This window comes from Schistocerca gregaria, chromosome 6 (genome assembly GCF_023897955.1).
Source record: "Schistocerca gregaria isolate iqSchGreg1 chromosome 6, iqSchGreg1.2, whole genome shotgun sequence".
In the NCBI taxonomy this organism is placed as follows: domain Eukaryota; kingdom Metazoa; phylum Arthropoda; class Insecta; order Orthoptera; family Acrididae; genus Schistocerca; species Schistocerca gregaria.
The window spans coordinates 8,230,998-8,253,145 of NC_064925.1; the positions used below are offsets into that span (position 1 = coordinate 8,230,998).

A 22,148-nucleotide genomic window follows, 5' to 3' on the forward strand; every position below is an offset into this window, starting at 1 on the left:
CTTTAGGTTGACAAAAGCTGTAAGCTGCTTTGATCCCACAATAGCGTGTAGGGAGACTGGTCCCAAACGATTTCATTCCTTTCTACAGATTTTGGTGGAGAGCAATTGAATGGACGGTGTATGTAACGATAAAGCAGAAGCGCAATGCGTTTCTGTCGTAAAGAAGAACTGCAAAACAAAATTCGAAACATTCAACAAAAAGGAGCAATGGCTGGATGAGTTCTGGATGAAATGCCTCAACAACCACAATGCAACATGCCACGAGCTGCAGAAGGCAATCGAAATCGCACTCACTTTATCACATGGTTAACCAGCTGCTGAGCAAGTATTCTCGGTGAACAAAGAGTGCCTCTTCGAGAATATGAGGGGACAATCTGTAGTTAGCAAAAGACTGGTGTACGACGCCATCAAGACATACGGCAGAGTCCAAGGAGTGCCTATAACAAAGTTCCTTATACACTCTGTAAGAAACTCACGAGATCGATATGCTGAAGACATCAAAAATCGAAACGAGTCATCCAGGAAAAAGGATCATCTGACTAAAAGGAAGATTGTTGACGCACAAATAAGGCAGCTTAAAGAGAAGAAAGCAAAACTTGAGGGGACCATTCAAAACGCTCATATAGAGCGAGAATCTATTACAGAACGAATCAATGCTCTCGGACACAGCTCCAAGTGAGTTATTCTCCAAGGTCAATTCCTAAATGACAGTATTTGTTGTTAAACATGTTACTTCCTTCTAAATTATTTGTTGTATTGTCTAATAATAATTAAAATGTTTCTTCAATAAAATGTTTTTAAAATGAATATGATAGCATTATTTATTTTAAACTGCTAACTCCCACAGATGTTTAAATTTACATTTCAAACAATAACTTTAGTGATTAAAAAATATTTGAAAAATAAACCTAATTTAAGAAATTAAGTATTAAAATAAAGACCAAAGCTAAAATTTAGCAACACGAAAATCCGAAAAGAATGTACTGTAAAAATGCACAAAATATTTTACGGAAAAAATCTCTTATTATTCTAAAATGGAAGACTGTAATTAAAGGTCTTTAACAACGATTAAACCGCAAGCTGTTGTCTTTAAATAAAAAATAATAAAATCAGAAAAATTGAGGAATGGAAGAGGTAAAAGACATACTTGTCCTTACTGAAAGCTTGACACAGATTTTTGCTCTAAAACTGGACTAATTACATACGAGAGCAAGGTAGTGATGTCCCGCTACCTGTGGCTTGACTGGTGCTGCCTTCTGTTGTCCAATTATAGGATTAGTTAGAAAGAAGTAGTAGCAAACGTTAGAGCTGTTCGCAGACGAAGATACAATTCACTAGCAAAAAAAGTAGAAAAGAAGCGAACTGGTATTGCTCTGCATGCCAGAACACTTCGTCTTTTCTATACTATAGAAAAGTCGAAGTGCTCTGGCATGAAGAGACTTGTGACATGGCTCAGTAACACATTATTCACTTTTTTTGAAGGTCAATTATACTTTTTGCCATAGATTTTATAATTAGTGGCATAAATGACTTATCTTCTGGGCCCGAAATTTTTCAAATAGCTGATACTCAAGTGTTACGTTTTGAATGAGAGTTATAATGCTCTGCGATTTAAGAAATAACCCTGGGTTTTAAGAAATTCATTGCACATTCTCACACGTAACATACATCATCTTGCGTGGAAATTTACTTTGAAAGTAACGCTTCTCAAGCCACTATTAGTAATATTTTCCAGTGATATGTTACAAATGTAAACAATTGCGACGCAAGCACATCAAATGCACGTAAGTTGTTATGGATGTACTGCATAATCTTCGACCTAAAGCCTTTGACACTTTTCAGTGTCAGCAAACTGGTGTGTGCATTTCTACGCAACTAAACTTTTATTTTGGTGTTATTCTCTTATTTATGTTTCATTGCTGCAGTATTATTCAGCAGTAGTAGGCTAAAGTTCTTTGTCAGCGTATCGGACCTTACACGTCAAACATACAAAAATTTAACTGAAATCTAAAACAATGAAAAATCCCGGAATTCTAAAAAATTCCCGGGTTTTTCCCGGATGAAAAAATTTCTGGTTTTTTCCCGGATCCTCCGGGCCATGTACACCCTGATCTAACATGCTTATGAAGTTGTTGGAAGAGTACAAAAAGTTGAGTTAGAAAATTAATTTTGAGAAGATGGAATGTCTATGTCGTGGAGAGGAGGGAAGTAACCTGGACATTGATAGACATATTATCAAACTGTGTAAAAAGTTTAATTACCTGGGTAGTATCTTATTGCATGATGGAAGATATGACAGAGATAACGAACAACAGATCAGGCAGGGAAGGGTAGTTATCCAAAACAAACACAGTACTTTAGGTCCTCAAAAATGAGTTTAAAGGTTAAAATTCATTTATACAAATCCACCATTGAACCAATAACAAGCTATTGAAGTGAGTGTTGCAAGTTCACAGAAAGAAATAGAAAAACACTTGGGGCTTTAGAAATGGACCACTTCAGAAGTTCCTGTAGAATTTCCCGACTTGACCACATAAGAAATGAGGAAGTAAGAGAAAGGCATAGATTCATTACAGTATTATGAATAAAACAGAAGAAAGACTGCTAGGATGGTTTGAACACATCAAAAGAATGGAAGAAGACAGATGGCCCAAGAGAGTACTTTCATGGCAATCACCTGAAAAAAGAAGAAGAGGAAGACCATGGAAAGTGTGGGTAAGTGGTATCCAAGAAGGAACGGTGAGAAGAGGAATGGAAGAGGATGATGAAGAATGGTGAGATCGAGACATTTGGCGACAGAGATGGAGGATGCAGTGACAGCTGTAGGACCCCCGCAACATGGGAGAAGTTACTCCATTTTTCATATAAAAGGTAAATGTACTGTAGTTGGTGAAACATACTATCAACCCTCACTCAGTTCCATGAAGATATCAAATTATTCACAATTGTGTTCAGCTGCTGACTCCATGTAGACGCTCACTGATGTAAGATATGTTATAGTCTTCACAGAAACAGAAACTGTCTGCTGGGCTGTATAAACTAGAAGCATGATTATTGCAGCCACTGGAATCACATTTCATTATGTAATCAGGTTTACTGTTACTTCGTGGTTTCAGTAACCATCACATAATGTCTCAGAAGACACTATACACACATACAACATCTACGATCTTTCTTTACTACTCTCAATCCACTTAAATCAGATCTGCCATTGTGAAGCCACATAGCCTCCAGGAATACCACTTCTACTCTCGTCCTCCTTCAGTGGTAGAAAGGTGACAGTAGATCCTAAAACAAATGCTAAACTCGGACATGGTTGCTTCCTATTGTTGGAACAATGCTCCTCATCCTGATCACTCAGTACCGCCACACTACTTACTATTCTCATTAATCCAGAATAGACCCATTAGTGTTCAGTATGAACAGTAATATTTAATTCTTTCACTACACAGCCCGTGGAAGAGATCTGCATGTTAGTTGCCATGTCTACAGCCACTTGCTAACCCCTTTAGCAAAAACACATATACACACATCAAGCTGGTTGTCAAGCTCCAGTAATCTGCCAGCACCAGCCAACATGCCTGCAAACCAGTACTGGCCGGGACATGCTTCATGTGTATGTAAACTTATCAGACAAGGACCAAAACATGCTGGCTTGCTGTCCCTGGTATCTCTGGCAGCTACCACATGATGTGCCAGTCTTACTGGTAGCATACGGTGCCTCGTACACTACAATCAGGCCACATGCTCACATGGAAAGCTTTCCACCCACCTATTTAAGATTCCGTTCAACAACCAGCAGGCAGAATTTTCATAAGTTCTGGGCTTTATACTTGCTGCGACCAGCGGCCGCTCTGGGTTCTATGCCAGCTGTGCCCAGCGGCTCACCTGTTGAAGCAGACGCTGAGCTCATGGTAGCTGTTCCGTGTCGACTCTGACACCAGCCTGGACTTGTGGATTAATAGACATTTATGTGCCAAGTGTTATTTCTTCCTGTAACTCACAAAAGGAAACCAAGAAATACAGATAGTTACTGGGTGAGAGTATTTCTTCTTGTAATTCACTGTGGAATGTTCATTGTATCATGATCTACTTGGGAGTCAATATTTTCTTCGTGCAACATGTATTGGTCACCTAATAATTGGCTATTGTACACCCAGCCAGGTGTAGGTTAGAACACTAGCATATCAAATTTAACTAAAGATAAATCCTCATATTTCTGATACCTGTTTTCCCTATAATGAATGATGTCCTGATTAATAGGCACAGATTATTGAAAAACACAAAGACAGTTCACTGCTGATTGCAAAAAACTGACACAAATTGTGAACTGATATTTCTGGTCTTTTGTTCTCTTAGTAAACTGAACAACTTCTGAGATTTTCCTATAGAAAGCAATCTTTGTGTTACATGTTCTTTTTACCCTTTCAACCTGTGTTACCTATCACACACTGCTCGTATTAGTATCATCATGTTTCTTAAGGCATAGACAATATCACACACATCATTGGTGACCCACAATTTAAAAATTATATGTATTTGTTTTAAATGATTATGTATCAAGATAATTTTCTGTTAGGATTATATTCTTTATATGGAATGTCAGTGTCCTGGTCTGTTAAAGTTCTCTTAAGAGTCACAGTTAATGATTTTCATTTAATTAACATTAGCTGCAACATTGGATCAGAACATGTATATTTGGTTGCCTAATAGCTCATTATCAGGAGAAAGAAAACTGATGTTCTACGGATCGGAGTGTGGAATGTCAGATCCCTTAATCGGGCAGGTAGGTTAGAAAATTTAAAAAGGGAAATGGATAGGTTAAAGTTAGATATAGTGGGAATTAGTGAAGTTCGGTGGCAGCAGGAACAAGACCTCTGGTCAGGTGACTACAGGATTATAAACATAAAATCAAATAGGGGTAATGCAGGAGTAGGTTTAAGAATGAATAGGAAAATAGGAATGCGGGTAAGCTACTACAAACAGCAAAGTGAACGCATTATTGTGGCCAAGATAGATACGAAGCCCACACCTACTACAGTAGTACAAGTTTATATGCCAACTAGCTCTGCAGATGATGAAGAAATTGAAGAAATGTATGATGAGATAAAAGAAATTATGCAAGTAGTGAAGGGAGACAAGAATTTAATAGTCATGGGTGACTGGAATTCGTCAGTAGGAAAAGGGAGAGAAGGAAACATAGTAGGTGATTATGGATTGGGGCTAAGAAATGAAAGAGGAAGCCGTCTGGTAGAATTTTGCACAGAGCATAACTTAATCATAGCTAACACTTGGTTCAAGAATCATAAAAGAAGGTTGTATACATGGAAGAATCCTGGAGATACTAAAAGGTATCAGATAGATTATATAATGGTAAGACAGAGATTTAGGAATCAGGTTTTAAATTGTAGGACATTTCCAGGGGCAGATGTGGACTCTGACTACAATCTATTGGTTATGACCTGTAAGTTAAAACTGAAGAAACTGCAAAAAGTTGGGAATTTAAGGACATGGGATCTGGATAAGCTGAAAGAACCAGAGGTTGTACAGAGTTTCAAGGAGAGCATAAGGGTACAATTGACAGGAATGGGGAAAAGAAACACAGTACAAGAAGAATGGGTAGCTCTGAGGGACGAAGTAGTGAAGGCAGCAGAGGATAAAGTAGGTAAAAACACGAGGGCTGCTAGAAATCCTTGGGTAACAGAAGAAATATTGAATTTAATTGATGAAAGGAGAAAATATAAAAATGCAGTAAATGAAGCAGGCAAAAAGGAATACAGACGTCTCAAAAATGAGATCGACAGGAAGTGCAAAATGGCTAAGCAGGGATGGCTAGAGGACAAATGTAAGGATGTAGAAAGATACCTTTGGAGGGAAGAGAATTACGTGTATGAATATCAAGAGCTCAGATGGCAACCCAGTTCTAAGCAAAGAAGGGAAGGCAGAAAGGTGGAAGGAGTATATAGAAGTTTTATACAAGGACGGTGTACTTGAGGACAATATTATGGAAATGGAAGAGGATGTAGATGAAGACGAAATGGGAGATACGATACTGCGTGAAGAGTTTGACAGAGCATTGAAAGGCCTGAGTCGAAACAAGGCCCCTGGTGTAGACAACATTCCATTAGAACTACTGATGGCCTTGAGAGAGCCAGTCATGACAAAACTCTACCAGCTGGTGAGCAAGATGTATGAGACAGGCGAAATACCCTTAGACTTCAAGAAGAATATAATAATTCCAATCCCAAAGAAAGCAGGTGCTGACAGATGTGAAAATTACCAAACTATCAGTTTAATAAGTCACAGCTGCAAAATACTAACGCGAATTCTTTACAGACGAAAGGAAAAACTGGAAGAAGGGGACCTCGGGGAGGATCAGTTTGGATTCCGTAGAAATGTTGGAACACGTGAGGCAATACTGACCTTACGACTTATCTTAGAAGAAAGATTAAGGAAAGGCAAACCTACGTTTCTAGCTTTAGACTTAGAGAAAGCTTTTGACAATGTTGACTGGAATACTCTCTTTCAAATTCAAAACATGGCAGGGGTAAAATACAGGGAGCGAAAGGCTATTACAATTTGTACAGAAACCAGATGGCAGTTGTAAGAGTCGAGGGATATGAAAGGGAAGCAGTGGTTGGGAAGGGAGTGAGACAGGGTTGTAGCCTCTCCCCGATGTTATTCAATCTGTATATTGAGCAAGCAGTAAAGGAAACAAAAGAAAAATTTGGAGTAGGTATTAAAATTCAAGGAGAAGAAGTAAAAACTTTGAGGTTTGCCTATGACATTGTAATTCTGTCAGAGACGGCAAAGGACTTGGAAGAGCAGTTGAACGGAATGGACAGTGTCTTGAAAGGAGGATATAAGATGAACATCAACAAAAGCAAAATGAGGATAATGGAATGTAGTCAAATCAAATCGGGTGATGCTGAGGGAATTAGGTTAGGAAATGAGACACTTAAAGTAGTAGAGGTTTGCTATTTAGGAAGTAAAATAACTGATGATGGTCGAAGTAGAGAGGATATAAAATGTAGACTGGCAATGGCAAGGAAAGCGTTTCTGAAGAAGAGAAATTTGTTAACATCGAATATAGATTTATGTATCAGGAAGATGTTTCTGAAAGTATTTGTTTGGAGTGTAGCCATGTATGGAAGTGAAACATGGATGATAACTAGTTTGGACAAGAAGAGAATAGAAGCTTTCGAAATGTGGTGTTACAGAAGAATGCTGACGATAAGGAGGATAGATCACGTAACTATTGAGGAGGTATTGAATAGGATTGGGGAGAAGAGAAGTTTGTGGCACAACTTGACTAGAAGAAGGGATCGGTTGGTAGGACATGTTTTGAGGCCTCAAGGGATCACAAATTTAGCATTGGAGGGCAGCGTGGAGGGTAAAAATCGTAGAGGGAGACCAAGAGATGAATACCCTAAGCAGATTCAGAAGGATGTAGGTTGCAGTAGGTACTCGGAGATGAAGAAGCTTGCACATGATAGAGTAGCATGGAGAGCTGCATCAAACCAGTCTCAGGACTGAAGACAACAACAACAACAACAACAACAACAACAATAGCTCTTGTTTCCAAAAACCTTGATCAAATTTTAGTTAAAGAAATTCATTAAGACTAATCACAAAAAGTCAGTTAGAGCATCTTGTAACTTTATGCAGCAACTGTGAAAGCTTTCCTAAAATCAAGAAAAATGTGCTCTCTTATCATATGATCATCATCTAATGACAATCAATTTAGCTTTAGGCACCAGACAGGTCGTCCTGTCAACAACGAAAGTTCAAGAGTGGGGATTTAAATTCCAGGTGATAACACTGGTATTCTCAGTGAAGGTGAAGAAAAATCACAAGATCTGTTGAATGAACTGAACAGTCTAATAAACACAGAATACAGGCTGAGCAAACTGAAGAAAAAAAAAAGTTATGAGAAGTAGCAGAAATGAGAATAGTAAGAAACATAACATGAAAATTGGAGATGATTGAGTTCATGGAGTTAAAGAATTCTGCTACCTTGGAAGCAAAATAACTTATAAATGACAAAACAAAGAGGACATAAAAATCAGAGTAGCCCAGGCAAAGAGGGCATTCATAGCCAAAAGAAGTCTAGTAGTATTAAACATGGGCCTTAATTTTAGGAAGAAACCTCTGAGAATGTATAATTGGAGGGCAGTGCTGTTTGGTAATGAATAACGGGCTGTAGGAAAACAGGAACAGCTGAGAACTGAAGCATCTAAGATGTGCTGCTACAGAAGAACATTGAATATTAGTTAGACCAAGGAAGTTCTCCACAGAATCAGTGAAGAACCCAGCATATGGAATACACAGGCAGGAAAAAAGGGCAGGATGGTAGGACATATGTTCAGAGATCAGGTAACAACTTCCACAGTAGTAGAGGGTGCTGTAGAGGGTAAAAATTGTAGATGAAGACACAGACTGGAATACAAACAACAAATAACTGAAAGTGTAGATTGCAAATGCTACTATGAGATGAAGAGGTTGGCACATGGGGGGAATTTGTGGTGGGTCATGTCAGACCAGTCAGTAGGGGTGGGGGGTGGAAACTGCACTCTGATTGAGCACAGAGGGATCAATGATCAAGTGAAACTCAATTCCAACACACAAAAGATTTTTTCATATTTAAACAAGCCAATGACAAAGAAGGCACTCTAACACAATAAGAAGTTTCCATTTTATTTTTATGATTAAAGTCCTCTGCAACAAAACTGAGCTAACAATCTGTTTTCTACATGGATACCACTAACCAATTCGGAAAAAATATTACAAGAAGCTGAGAACTGAAGCATCTAAGATGTGCTGCTACAGAAGAACATTGAATATTAGTTAGACCAAGGAAGTTCTCCACAGAATCAGTGAAGAACCCAGCATATGGAATACACAGGCAGGAAAAAAGGGCAGGATGGTAGGACATATGTTCAGAGATCAGGTAACAACTTCCACAGTAGTAGAGGGTGCTGTAGAGGGTAAAAATTGTAGATGAAGACACAGACTGGAATACAAACAACAAATAACTGAAAGTGTAGATTGCAAATGCTACTATGAGATGAAGAGGTTGGCACATGGGGGGAATTTGTGGTGGGTCATGTCAGACCAGTCAGTAGGGGTGGGGGGTGGAAACTGCACTCTGATTGAGCACAGAGGGATCAATGATCAAGTGAAACTCAATTCCAACACACAAAAGATTTTTTCATATTTAAACAAGCCAATGACAAAGAAGGCACTCTAACACAATAAGAAGTTTCCATTTTATTTTTATGATTAAAGTCCTCTGCAACAAAACTGAGCTAACAATCTGTTTTCTACATGGATACCACTAACCAATTCGGAAAAAATATTACAAGAAGTGCAAAAATGTAAACTATGAAGTGAATATACAGAAAATTTCTTAAAAGTACTTACACTATATATGTCTTGTGTATTTCTTGACGGTTAAAACCAATGACTATATTGACAAGAACAATATTAACTATTTGCAAAACTTAATACCTGCTCAGAGGCTTCATCTTTAGTGTCTGGATAAATTCAGTATCATAATTGAGTAGCTTCAGTTTGTCGTGAAGATCTTCCATGACAATAAATGGCATGAATGCAAGACCTGGCCCCACATCTTGTTTCTCTGGAGTACGCAGCACATGCTCATCATCATCCTCCATATTTTGGTGTACCTGCAAAACAAAATGACTCTACATGAACACAGAACAAAGTTCTACTTATTCTTGTGAGACCCATAAAAATGAGTATGGTATGTTCATGATTACAAGAAATACTGACATCAAACATTAAACAATGGAAAATCTGGGATGGAATATCAACGCCCGCATCTCATGGTCGTGCGGTAGCGTTCTCGCTTCCCCCGCCCGGGTTCCCGGGTTCGATTCCCGGCGGGGTCAGGGATTTTCTCTGCCTCGTGATGGCTGGGTGTTGTGTGATGTCCTTAGGTTAATTAGGTTTAAGTAGTTCTAAGTTCTAGGGGACTGATGGCCATAGATGTTAAGTCCCATAGTGCTCAGAGACATTTGAACCATTTTTGAATATCAACAATACAAATCAGGACAGACTGCTACTTACATAAAGAGCAGACATTGAAAGGTTAACAGAACTGGAGTAGGTGGCACCAAACCATCCCACTACCACTTACTCCAGTTCTGTCACAGACATTACCTACCCCATCGAAGGCAGGGTTGCCTATGAAGGCAGCCATGTAGTTTACCAACTTACCTACAATCATTTTGTGGCATCCTAAAAGGACATGACAACTATAAGCTCTCCATGTGCACGAATGGCCACTGCCAACAAGTGTCCAGGGACAATCACTGTGCACAATTCTTAAAGGACACGATAACTATAAGCTGTCCGTGGGCACGAATGGCCACGGCCAACAAGTGTCCAGGGTCAGTTAGACCACCCAGTTGCTGAGCATGTAGACAAAACACTGTGTACCTGACTTCCACGACTGCGTCACACCCTGTGCCATCTGGCCTCTTCCCACCAACACTACCTTTTTCTGAATAATGCAGGTTGGAACTCTTCCTCCAACATATACTTCACTGTTGCAGCCCCCTGGCCTCAATCTCTGCTAGTCCTCCTCCTCCGTCTGCCTCTATCCCCAGCACTGCTTCCAGTGCAGCCTCACACATGCCTTACCCTAACACACCTGCATAGTACCTGCCCCTTATCTGCTTGTCTCCTCTTCCTTTTCCCCCCTAAGCACAGCCTTCCAATGCCAAGTCTAACAGCACATCATCCTGTTCTCACCACGTACCTGCAATTGTCGATATTAACCATTAATGGTTAACATGTACTGTTAATTTGGTTTCGGTATCAATATATGTTCGAAAGTCAGTCGCTGATCAACTCAGGAAGACAGTAATGCAGTACAAATTTAGTAATAGGAGGGAAATTTGCTCATTATTACACTCAAATGAATGTAGCAACAAGCAAAGCTTCACATTCTGACCCAGATGGGACAACTGGGATAAACTTAGCACAGGGTCATCCTCTGCCACCGGTGGCACTTGATGTGGTATCAAAGGTTGTAGTGTCAGTACACTACAGTCCTGGCTATTGTCGGCATTCCTGACCTTGGAGCTTTTACTTCTCACTCAAGTAGCCTCTCTATTGGCCTCATGAGACTGAGTGCACCCCATTCCAGTTGTCCCACTGAGCAAAACTCGCCTGCTGCACAGGGAATCAAATCCATATCCTCTGCATAGCAGCTAGACAGGTGGAACACTGAGCTACAGGGGTGGACCATTGAACATTTTTTCATAATTTTCTTTTCAACTGCTAACACACATTATACTCTTTTAAATCTTTGTACCGTTTTGTATAACAGAAGATTTTATTATCATTATATATTCATTATGTGAACAGATTATTTTCATCTCTGAAGTAAGAGGCTCAATATAGCGTACCTACCACAATTCTTTCCTTTTTTAAAAGCTATTTTCAGCCAGACTGCTAATATTATTGGAGTGCTGGGTGTTGTTTAACAAAGAGTTAATACGGTTACAGAATTAAGTCCTTTCAGAGTCAATAATGAAGTTATTCTCTTCTTTTCCACTACTGGCTTTAAGAATGACAACATTTCTACATCTACATCTACATCCATACTCCGCAACCCACCTGATGGTGTGTGGCGGAGGGTACCCTGATAACCTTTATCGGTTCTCCCTTCTATTCCAGTCTCGTATTGTATGTGGAAAGAAGGATTGTCGGTATGTTTCTGTGTGGGCTCTAATCTCTCTGATTTTATCCTCATGGTCTCTTCGCGAGATATACGTAGGAGCGAGCAATATACTGCTTGACTCTTCGGTGAAGGTATGTTCTCGAAACTTTAACAAAAGCCCGTACCGGGCTACTGAGCGTCTCTCCTGCAGAGTCTTCCACTGGAGTTTATCTATCATCTCCGTAACGCTTTCGCGATTACTAAATGATCCTGTAACGAAGCGCGCTGCTCTCCGTTGGATCTTCTCTATCTCTTCTATCAACCCTATCTGGTGCGAATCCCACACTGCTGAGCAGTATTCAAGCAGTGGGCGAACAAGCATACTGTAACCTACTTCCTTTGTTGTCGGATTGCATTTCCTTAGGATTCTTCCAATGAATCTCAGTCTGGCATCTGCTTTACCCACGATCAACTTTATATGATCATTCCATTTTAAATCACTGCTAATGCGTACTCCCAGATAATTTATGGAATTAACTGATTCCAGTTGCTGACCTGCTATTTTGTAGCTAAATGATAAGGGACCTATCTTTCTATGTATTCGCATCACATTACACTTGTCTACATTGAGAGCAACTGTGTTTATTGAAGGTTGTGAAAATGTATAGCAAGCAGTCTCTAATACTCTATTTATGATAGGTCTCACTTTCAACCACTGTATGTCTATCATCAGTGCAGTAAGAAGCAAGTCGAATAATTTTGTTGCTTGTCAATTCAGATAGCCCCTGCTAGCCTATCGATGGCAATATTTCACTCCACACAGCGTTAAGCGAAATACTGACATGGATAGACCAGCAGGAGGTGTTTGTATGGACAAGTAAAAATGATGATTTGATTTGCATCCCTGACATGGGGTTCTGCATGACTTTTCCATAACTCTCCCCTTTCCTAAACCTTTCTAGTCTTTTTCTTTCATCACTCTTCCTTTCCCTTCAACCCTTCTGCCAGAACAAGGAGCCACTAGCTCTGAAAGTTTGTGTATTTCTATATGCTTTATGTATGTTTTCTCCTGCTTCCACTTAGTGAGTAGATTATTTATTTGTTAAAGTATATTAAAAAATTGGTATCAGAAGTGTTGAAGTTTTGAAATTTTCTAATCAGCATTCAGCCTTGGTTTCTAGTCAGCCTTAGTTACCATGGTTGCATGGAACCTGATATATAAATAAATATTTTATTTTTGTAATTTAGTAATGATGACATGCAAGTTGGATTTTAAGGTAACTATCAGGAAGTACCAGTGTGCAATGAGACGAAATGCTGAAATGCAGAGGAAGGATGATGAATGTTTGATGTTCCCTGGGGCTGTAAATAATGTGAAAGTGGATACAACAAGAGGTAGGTCAGCTGAGAAAGAATGAATACCCCTAAAAAAGTGATCACAGAAATCAGACAGTATCTGAAGAACCTGTGGGCAACAAAAGACATACTTCAATTGGTCAAAGAAAAAAAGAAATGCAAAAAATTTCATAGTGAGAAGGGAGTACTGTAATATAAGTCACCTATATATGAATTACATTGGAAGTGCAAGGAAGCTAAAGTAAAATGACTGCAGGAAAAATGCAGATAAACCAAAAAGAACATTAAAAGCAAGAAGTTCTACTTTTGAATACCAAGGAGGGAGCAGATAGGTAGAAAGAGTACAATGAGGGGAGGGAGGACCAGTCTCGTAATGTTACAGATGAAAATATGGGTATTGATTTGGAAGACAACCCCCCCATGAATTACAAACCTTGCTGAAGTGGGATGGTCACATACCTCAATGATACATAACATAGGGATATCCATAGAGGGGCCAGACTTACTCATAGTTCCTCAAGATGAGCAACAGCCTTTTCAGCAGCTGCAGTGGCAACAGTCTAAATGAATGTCTGATTTGGTCTAGTAACTTCAGTCAACATAGCCTTGTTATGGTGGTACTGCAAATAGTTGAAAGTAATGAGAAACTATAGTCATTATTCTTTTTTACAAGGGTATGCAGCTTTATTGTATGACTTAAGATGGAATCCTCTTTTATAAACTATTTCAGAGGTACAATAATCCCCCATTCATATCTCCAAGTGGGTACTACTCAGGACAAAAACAAAACTGGCATTCTATAGACTGGAGCATGGAATGTTGGATCCCTTTATAGGGTAGGAAAAGTTAGAGAATTTAAAAAAGAGAAATGGGTAGATTTAAGACAGACATAGTGGGAAAAAGTGGAGTTGAAGAAGCAGGAAGAACAGGACTTCTGGTAACATGAGTACAGAATTATAAATACAAAATCTAATATGGGTAATACAGGAGTAGGCCTAATGATGGCTAACAAAATAGAAACAAGTTTGAGCTACCACGAACAGTGTAGCGAATGCATTATCGTCGCCAAGAGAGATGTGAACCAAACACGCATGGAGATAGAAATATATGCTTGAAAAAATATCGTGATGAGATAAAGAAGTTATACAGACAGTTAAAGGAGACAAAAATTCAGTTGTGACAGGTGACTAGAATTTGGCAGTAAAAAAGAAAAAATATTAGAATTTTTGCATAGAGGCAAACAAATATTTATAGTGTTTCTAGATTTATAAAAAGAATTGGCAATGTTGACTGGAGTACACCCTTTAAAACTCTGAAGGTGGCAGGGACACAATAAAAAGGAAAGAATGGTTGTCTGCAACTTGCACAAGCTAAACTGCAGTTACAAGAGTCAAAGGACATGAAAGGGAAGCAGAAGTTTAAAAGGGAGTGAAACAGGGTTGTAGCTTGCCCTCTATGTTACTCAATCTCTACAGTGAGCAAGCACTTAAGAAAACCAAGGGGAAATCTCGAAAGGGAGTTAAAAGTTCAGAAGAAATAAAAACAATTTGGTTTGCCAATGACATTGTAATTTTCTCAGATGCAACAAAGGGCTTGGAAGAGCAGTTTCAATTAAATCAGGCAATGCAGAAGGAGTCTGATCACAAAATGAGACACTAAACTTAGTAATCGATAAGTATTATTATGCGGGAAGCAAAATAACTACTGACGACCAAAGTAAAGAAGATATAAAATGCAAACTGTTAACAGCAAGAAAAGCATCTCTGAAAAAAGAGGAATTCGTTAACATTCCTTATAAATTGAAGTATTAGGGAAAAAAGGTCTGGAATGTAGTCTTGTATGGAAGTGAAACTGGACAATAATCAATTCAAACAAGAAGAAGACAGAAGCTTTTGAAATGTGATGCTATGGAATAATGTTGAAGATTAATTGGATCGATTGAATAACAAATATGAAGAAAAAGAATTGAGTTGGGGAAAAGTGTAACTTGTGGTAAATTTGGTTAAAAGAAGGAATCAATGGACAGCACACATCCTGAAGCATCAAGGAATTGTCAGTTTGGTAAAGGAAGGAAGTGTGAGGGTTAAAAATTGTAGACATGAAGAGGGAGACCAGGCTCGAATACAGTATGACAGCTCAACTGGATATAGTTTGCAGCAGTTATGCAGATAAAAAGCGACTTGCACAGGATTTACTAGGGTGGAGAGCTGCATCAAACCAGTCTTTGGATGGAAAATTACAACAAAAACAAGCAGGATCTAATATTAGAATCGGAGTTTCACAGACCTTTGGAAGATGTGATCAAACAATGCAGAAGGGATAGATAGCAAATCTCTCTAATTTATAAAGCCTCTGTGGGAAGTGGTAACCAAACAATTATTCAAGTTAGTGTGTAGAATCAGGGAGATTGGAGATATGGCAGCTGACTTTCAGAGAAATACTGTATCATCAATACAATTCCAAAGATAAGCAAGGCTCTAAAATGAGTGACTGTTGCATAATCAGCTTAAAATTCATGCATCCACATTTCTGACAAGAATAATGTACAGCAGAATGGAAAATAAAATTGAAGATCTCTTAAATGACAATTGGTTCGGCTTTAGGGAAGATAGAGGCGCAAGAAAGGCAGCCCTGACATTGTGCCTGGGGACAGAAACAAAACTTTAAAAAAATCTAGACACCTGTGCAGGATTTGGCGACCTACAAAACACATTCAACAATGTAACATGGTGCAGGATGTTTGAAACCACCAGATAAATAAATACTTTTATAGGGATAAGATGGGTAATATACAAGAGAGAGAGATAAAAATGTGAAACCAAGAGAGAAGTGCTCAGATTTTACTACTCTTCCAGTTAACCTCTATACTGAAGGCGAGATGAAGGAAATAAAAGAAAGTTTCAGCAGTGGAATTAAAATTCAGGGTGGAAGGATATAAGTGATAAAATGCACAGATGACAATGTCATCCACTTGGAAGTGAGGAAGTATTACAGGATCTTCAGATAACAGTTTACAGAACACAGAGTATGGTTGGAGAATGAACCAAAGAAAGATAAAAAGTGTTCAGTGTGGAAATGAAATTAGCAACAAACTTGACATCAACATTGGGGACTACATATAAGTTGAATTAAAGGAATTCTGCTATCTTTGGAAAGAACGTAATAGATTATGGATCAAGTAAGAGCACATAAGAAGCATATCAGCTCAGCAAAAGAGAGCATTCCTGGGAAAAGAACTCTAATAGTATCAAACATAGGGTTATATTCGAGAAAATTTCTGAGTCTGTAATAAAAGCTTCTTGGATTTCCAGCTGCGTCGGGTGGTTCAAATCCCATGAGCTTTTGACTGAGCTTTCCTTGGCCACCGTCAATGGCAACTGTCGTAAGCTAGTGAGGTTTTTAACCACCTGACTCAGCTGGAAACCCGAGAAGATATTATTAATTCATATTGCCACGGGACCATACATCCATACTATCTGAAACTGTACTTCTACAGTAATGCATTGTCTGGAAGTTAATCATGGACAGTGGGAAAAATCGAAGAAATAAAAGAACTGAAATGTTTGAGAAGTGCCGTTGTGGAAGAATACTGAAATTCAAGTGAATTGATAACGACAGAAATGTGGAGGTTCTCAATAGAATCAGCAAGAGAAGGAATATGTGGGAAATACCAAGCAAAAGAAGTGGTAGACGGTAGGACTAGTGTTCCTGTGCCGTGTGGGCCTGTTTTGATCTCAATAGTTTCCACTCACTATTAGCCTCTCTGGTCGCAATAGCTTCTTGAGCGGTTTGCTCCCTGCAGAGCACAGATCTGTGGGCCAATATTTAACTGCTGTCATGGCCAGGAGGTGCTCTCAAAGTGATGGGCAGCTGAGCAGTATGTTTGACAGTGGCTGGAGAAAGGGTTGTGGTGTCGTGGCTAACAGAATCCTTCACCCGCTGCAAAAAGTTGCATTTTTGGTAACTGTACATTTGGTTGGGGCCGTGAAGACTGCTCATTGAAAAAGCTATCTCCGCGCAATACACAGAAACCTAAATGTTCTCAACATTTTTTAAATTTCATTCAGTCATTTCTGAAAATCATGTAATATCCACCAACAGTTGTGTTCTTGGAAATTAATTTAATTAATTCCAGGGGTAGCTGCTCAGATTGTCTTGCATGTTTTAATAAATTGGTTTCTGTTTTTCATACATATGTTAATAAATTTGTGGCCCAGCATCCTTCCATTCAACACCAACTCCCTTTCACATTGCTGTTACAACATCATGGAATAACAGAGGGACAGAGCGAGGTGGCGCAGTGGTTAGACACTAGACTCGCATTCGGGAGGATGATTAAGGTTTTCCGTGATCCTTTGAAAGGGCACAGCCGACTTCCTTCCCCATCCTTCCCTAATCTGATGAGGCCTATAACTTCGCTGCCTGGTCTCCTTCCCCAAACAACGCAATACAATAACGGAGGGAGCCACAGAGAGTGAAAATTGTAAGCGTAGATAGTAGTTGGAGTACATTCACCAAATAAAGTGAGGACACTGTGCAAAAAAGTCCTACTCTGCAATAAAGAAATTGGTCCTAAGACAAAATCATGGACGGCTGCTGCATCAAACCAATCAAAATAAAATACAATAATGTACTCAACAGATATCTACTTCATACAAGAGTTCATGACGGGAGGAACCCTCCAATGAATACAGCCACTGTAAAGAAACAGAACACTGCATAACAGATGTAAAACAAAGCATAGCATTAAAGATAGAAAGATGCTGCATGAAACAGCTGTTAAGAGGACAATGTGTGCAGCCTTCAACAACTACAGTAGCAGAATATTACTGAGAAATCTCTCACAAAACCCAAAGAAATTCTGGTTATCCATAAAGCCCGCTTGTCTACACCTACATATATACAACAAAAGCCACCATATGCTGCATGGCAGAGGATACCTTATACCACTACAAGCCATTTCCTTTCCTGTTTCACTCGCATAGAGAGCAAGGGAAAAAATATTTTCTATACACCTTCATATGAGCACTAATTTCTCTTATCTTATCGTTACAGTTCTTACACGAAATGTATAAAACTCCTACTGAACATGTAAATCCACAGCTTCAGAAATCACTCATGAGATGGGTTGTGCCACACATGGCATGGTCCACATCTGAATGATTCCAGTAGGATGTTACTTGTATAACTAATTTCTAGAAGCAGAACACTTTCTTCCCAGTCTTTGTGATTTACGATACTTTCTACCAGGCTTTGTTTAGATCATTGTTTCCCAACCTGTGGTTTGCAAATCTCTAGGGGGTTCGCAAAATATTTCGAAGAGTTCGCCAAAACTCCTTTCCATAATGGTGGGCATTGAGGTTAGGCCTATTACTGTTTTGTTCATTTCTGTGGCGTTAATAATAATAATAATAATAATAATAATACTTTAAAATTAATTGACCCAATAATGGTCCTTGTTACATACATGTGACATTGGGAATTTATCTCATTATTTCCACAATTAATTGATATTTACCACAAATGCCTGATTTTTCCAGTTATGTTACAACATTAGGGATGCATTTGATTTTGCTACATGGGAAATTTGGTCTTCTAAATTCTTTGTGTTCTAACAATACTAACAACACTACCGCGACCCCACACAGGAACAGTTACATGGCGGTCTGGCCTTTGATTTTCAACAACAGCCTACTTCTTCTTTCCTTGTGGCAAATACAGTAAGTTGGCATCTGGGTATCAGAACCATTCCCATTCTCACTAAGTGGATAACTGGCTGAAAAGTGAAAGTTGGAAAGGGGAACAGGATATAACAAAATTGTAAGTTAAGTGTTGTGTCAATGTGTGAGAAGAAAAGAAAGTAAAATGATAATTACATTAAGTCTGATGTAACAACAAAAACAAAAGTTCCCTCCCATACAGCCTTGGCACCTGAGGCAAACAAATTTGTTTGGATGCAGACTCTTTACAGCAATATACCACCATTCTCAACTCAGCCTTCACTGGACATAATTACCCCGCACATCATAGTTAAAAAAGCAGATTTCTTGGGCCATCACATCCAATCCTGGTACTGGTGATCCTGCCAAAAAATTACTTCAGAGCACTCCACTGGTAACTCAGTATTATCCTGGTCTGGAATGTGTTAATCAGCTACTTCAATGGGGCAATGACTTCCTAAAATCATGCCCTGAAATGAGGCCAATTCTGTCTGAAATTTTGCCCACCACATCTAGAATAGTTTTCTGTCACCCTCTCAACTCCACAATACTCTTGTCAGATCCTATGCTCCTTCTGCACCCATCTCCCTACCCAATGGCTCCTACCCCTCTGACTATCCCTGCTGTAAGATTGCCTATGCACCCTTCTACCACCACCTATAGCAGCCCTGTAATTCGCTAAACATATACTATCAGAGGGAAACAACACACGTGATATACCAGCTGTTATGTAAACACTGTTCAGCCTTCTATATCGGCACAACATGACAATCATGACCTCAGCACCTGTTTCACCACACGTGCCATCTGGATTCTTCCCCCAGGCACCAGTTACTCAGGGAAGCAGCATTACAACATAACCCTTGGTTCTCGCCACCCACCTGGCCTTAGTTTATGTTAATTTCTTCTGCCTCAGCATTTCTTCACAGTAACTACTCTTTTCTTCACTTTGTTTTAGTTTTTTACATATTTCACTGTCTTACCTATCTATTTTTTACTGCCCCCTCCCATCTCTGTTCCATGCAATGCACTTAGCTTTTCACTCTTATTAATCGATGCATGATGTTTAAGCAGTAATCTCTGTCTTGCATATTACCTTGTTTTCCACCTTTAAGCTCTCAGGTTTCAAATCTCATCCAATGCAGTCCCCAACAATCAGTCTTTCCTTTTCATCCCATGTGGTAAGTCTCCCCTGACCCGCAGTTATGGGTGGCTTTCCTAAAATATACCTCTTTCCCTAGACCTCTCCAGTCCGTTTCCTTCACCCCTCTTCCTTTCCCTTCAACCCTAATGTCTGAAGAAGGAGCCACTGGCTCTGAAAGCTTGCAGAATTACAACTCTGTTTTATGTGTGTGTTCTGCAGCCTCTTGGATTGCAGATTTTTTTATCTATCCAATTAAATTATTTTATTAAAAATTGATCTTTTCCATAGTTATCTGAAACAATAACTAGAGTAACTTTAGATTTAAACCCTTATGGGTTAAGTTAATTTAAGGTTATCAAATCTTTTGCCCAGAATTATCTTTCATGCATGTCTACTGTATGCATATTTGAAAATCAAATGTTCACCCAACTCACATCACATTTTGCGAGTCAGAAAGACAGAACTGCCGAAGAACTATAAAACACTTGCAACAATCAATGAAAAAAACAACAAATGGCAGCTTGGACAGTAAAAAATAATACATTTAACTTTTCCATCAAAACATAGTAAGTTTGTTCAATAAGAAAAATGAAAGTCTCATATCAGTACAGGATAGTGAAAAATCTAAAGGTATTTTTCCAGCTTTGCTATGCAGAACAGAACATCATCTGGAAGTCACAGAGACTGAACAGTTGCACCTAGATGAGTATAGGTTAGCAACACATTAATGTTGGCATATGACATGAGGAAAGGGGGAGCAGCGCCTGACCATAGGATGCCGGTACCTTCTCAGTCCACTGCTGTTCCAGATGCTCTCTCTGCATTCACTCCCACTAAAAACATTCTTAGGCATTCCCTTTTCAGCCAGGTTTGGCATGCTGAGCATCAGTTATCCTTCTTCAGCCCCATGTGGACATCTGCATGGTAGTGTTCCCTCTTCAGTCTGGAATGGATCTAGGTGTTCTCTCCGCAGTCCACTCCCCCTAGAAGCACCCTGCAATGCTCCACCTGATGCCTGGTGTGCCTGGCACTCTATGTCAAGTTTGTTTCCCCTGTCCAAAACCTCAGTTATTGTTTCTGTTGAGTTCTGCTGCTGCCCCTGTTAAGTTTTCAGCAACTCCAGTGTAGGATACCAGGCTCTACTGAGTTGGTTCCCAGTGTCACAATTCATGAGGTTTTCTATAACCTTTATCTCTAAATACTTTCTTATAACACTGTCCCAATATCTGGGGGTCTGTGCCAGAATCCTTATTTCATTATAACTTAAGAAATGATTGAGTTTAAGACAGTGCTCAGCAAGGGTTAATTTAGTTGCCTGTCTTAGTCGAGCTGAGGCATGGCACCTTATATCGCTCTTGTCTAGAGCCTGTGTATTGGGAGAATGACTCATGCGTGCCAAGTGACAGATGGTCTGAAGCGAGTTCAGTCAAGTATGTAGTTCTAATTTTCATCTGCTAGAGGACAGTAGTGCACAGAGACATTCAAGAAAAAGGTCAAGAGAATGTTTTTGTGAATTGTTCTCTTTATTTCTTGAAGGCTTTTTTGTTCATTTATGTTTGTGCAGTTTTGTATATGCTTTTAGCAGCGTGAATGTGGTCTGAAGTAAATATGTAAATCACTGATCTACTGATGAATGTTGTACGATGGGAATTTTGTATCATAACATGATAAGTCAGTTTATGGTAAAAGGAAAGCTAATTTGAGTGCAAAAGAAAATAGTTAACAACATGGAGTATAAACAAAATCTCAGAACGTTAAATATTTATTTTGGGAAAAAATACAGTTCGAAAGTGTGTTATTTGTTGATTGGTTAGTCATGAAAAGCACGGACTAACGCGGGAGAATAATGTTTTTCTGTTGGCCTTAAAGAAAACTGACCAATCAGAATGTATTATTCCTTGCGTGTCTTTTTTCTTGGAGACAGAGAATGCTTACAGCAGTCGAGGTAGTCAGAGCCCAGCCTTTCAATGGTAAGGTCGTGTGCAGTATGAGCTCCGAAGGAAGTTATAATTTGACAGTTTTAGTTGTGCTACATGTTTCAAAAGTGTTTTAAAGTGAAGGCATATTTGCTCCGGTGTGATTTTTAGAAAGTATGGATATTTTAAGTAATTTTGTATATGAGAAAATATAGTAATTCCGCATGGTGTATTGAGCAGATCAGTGACTAAAAAGTTGAGCGCATTAGACACTGATAAACTTAATAGTATGGAAAGTGTTTTCATTTAAGAAAAATCTA

At 39.1% G+C, this 22,148-nt stretch overlaps 1 protein-coding gene across 3 annotated transcripts in view; it reads right to left on the reverse strand.

Moving 5' to 3' along the window:
* Positions 1 to 22,148, reverse strand: part of LOC126278540 (intraflagellar transport protein 57 homolog) — a 159,876-nt gene that overhangs the window by 121,809 nt on the left and 15,919 nt on the right. For all 3 annotated transcript variants that reach the window (XM_049978715.1, XM_049978716.1, XM_049978714.1), the window contains exon 2: positions 9,511 to 9,689. In XM_049978715.1, the coding sequence (XP_049834672.1) occupies positions 9,511 to 9,677 (167 nt within the window). In that variant the 5' untranslated portion in view covers positions 9,678 to 9,689. The remainder of the gene's footprint in view (positions 1 to 9,510; positions 9,690 to 22,148) is intronic.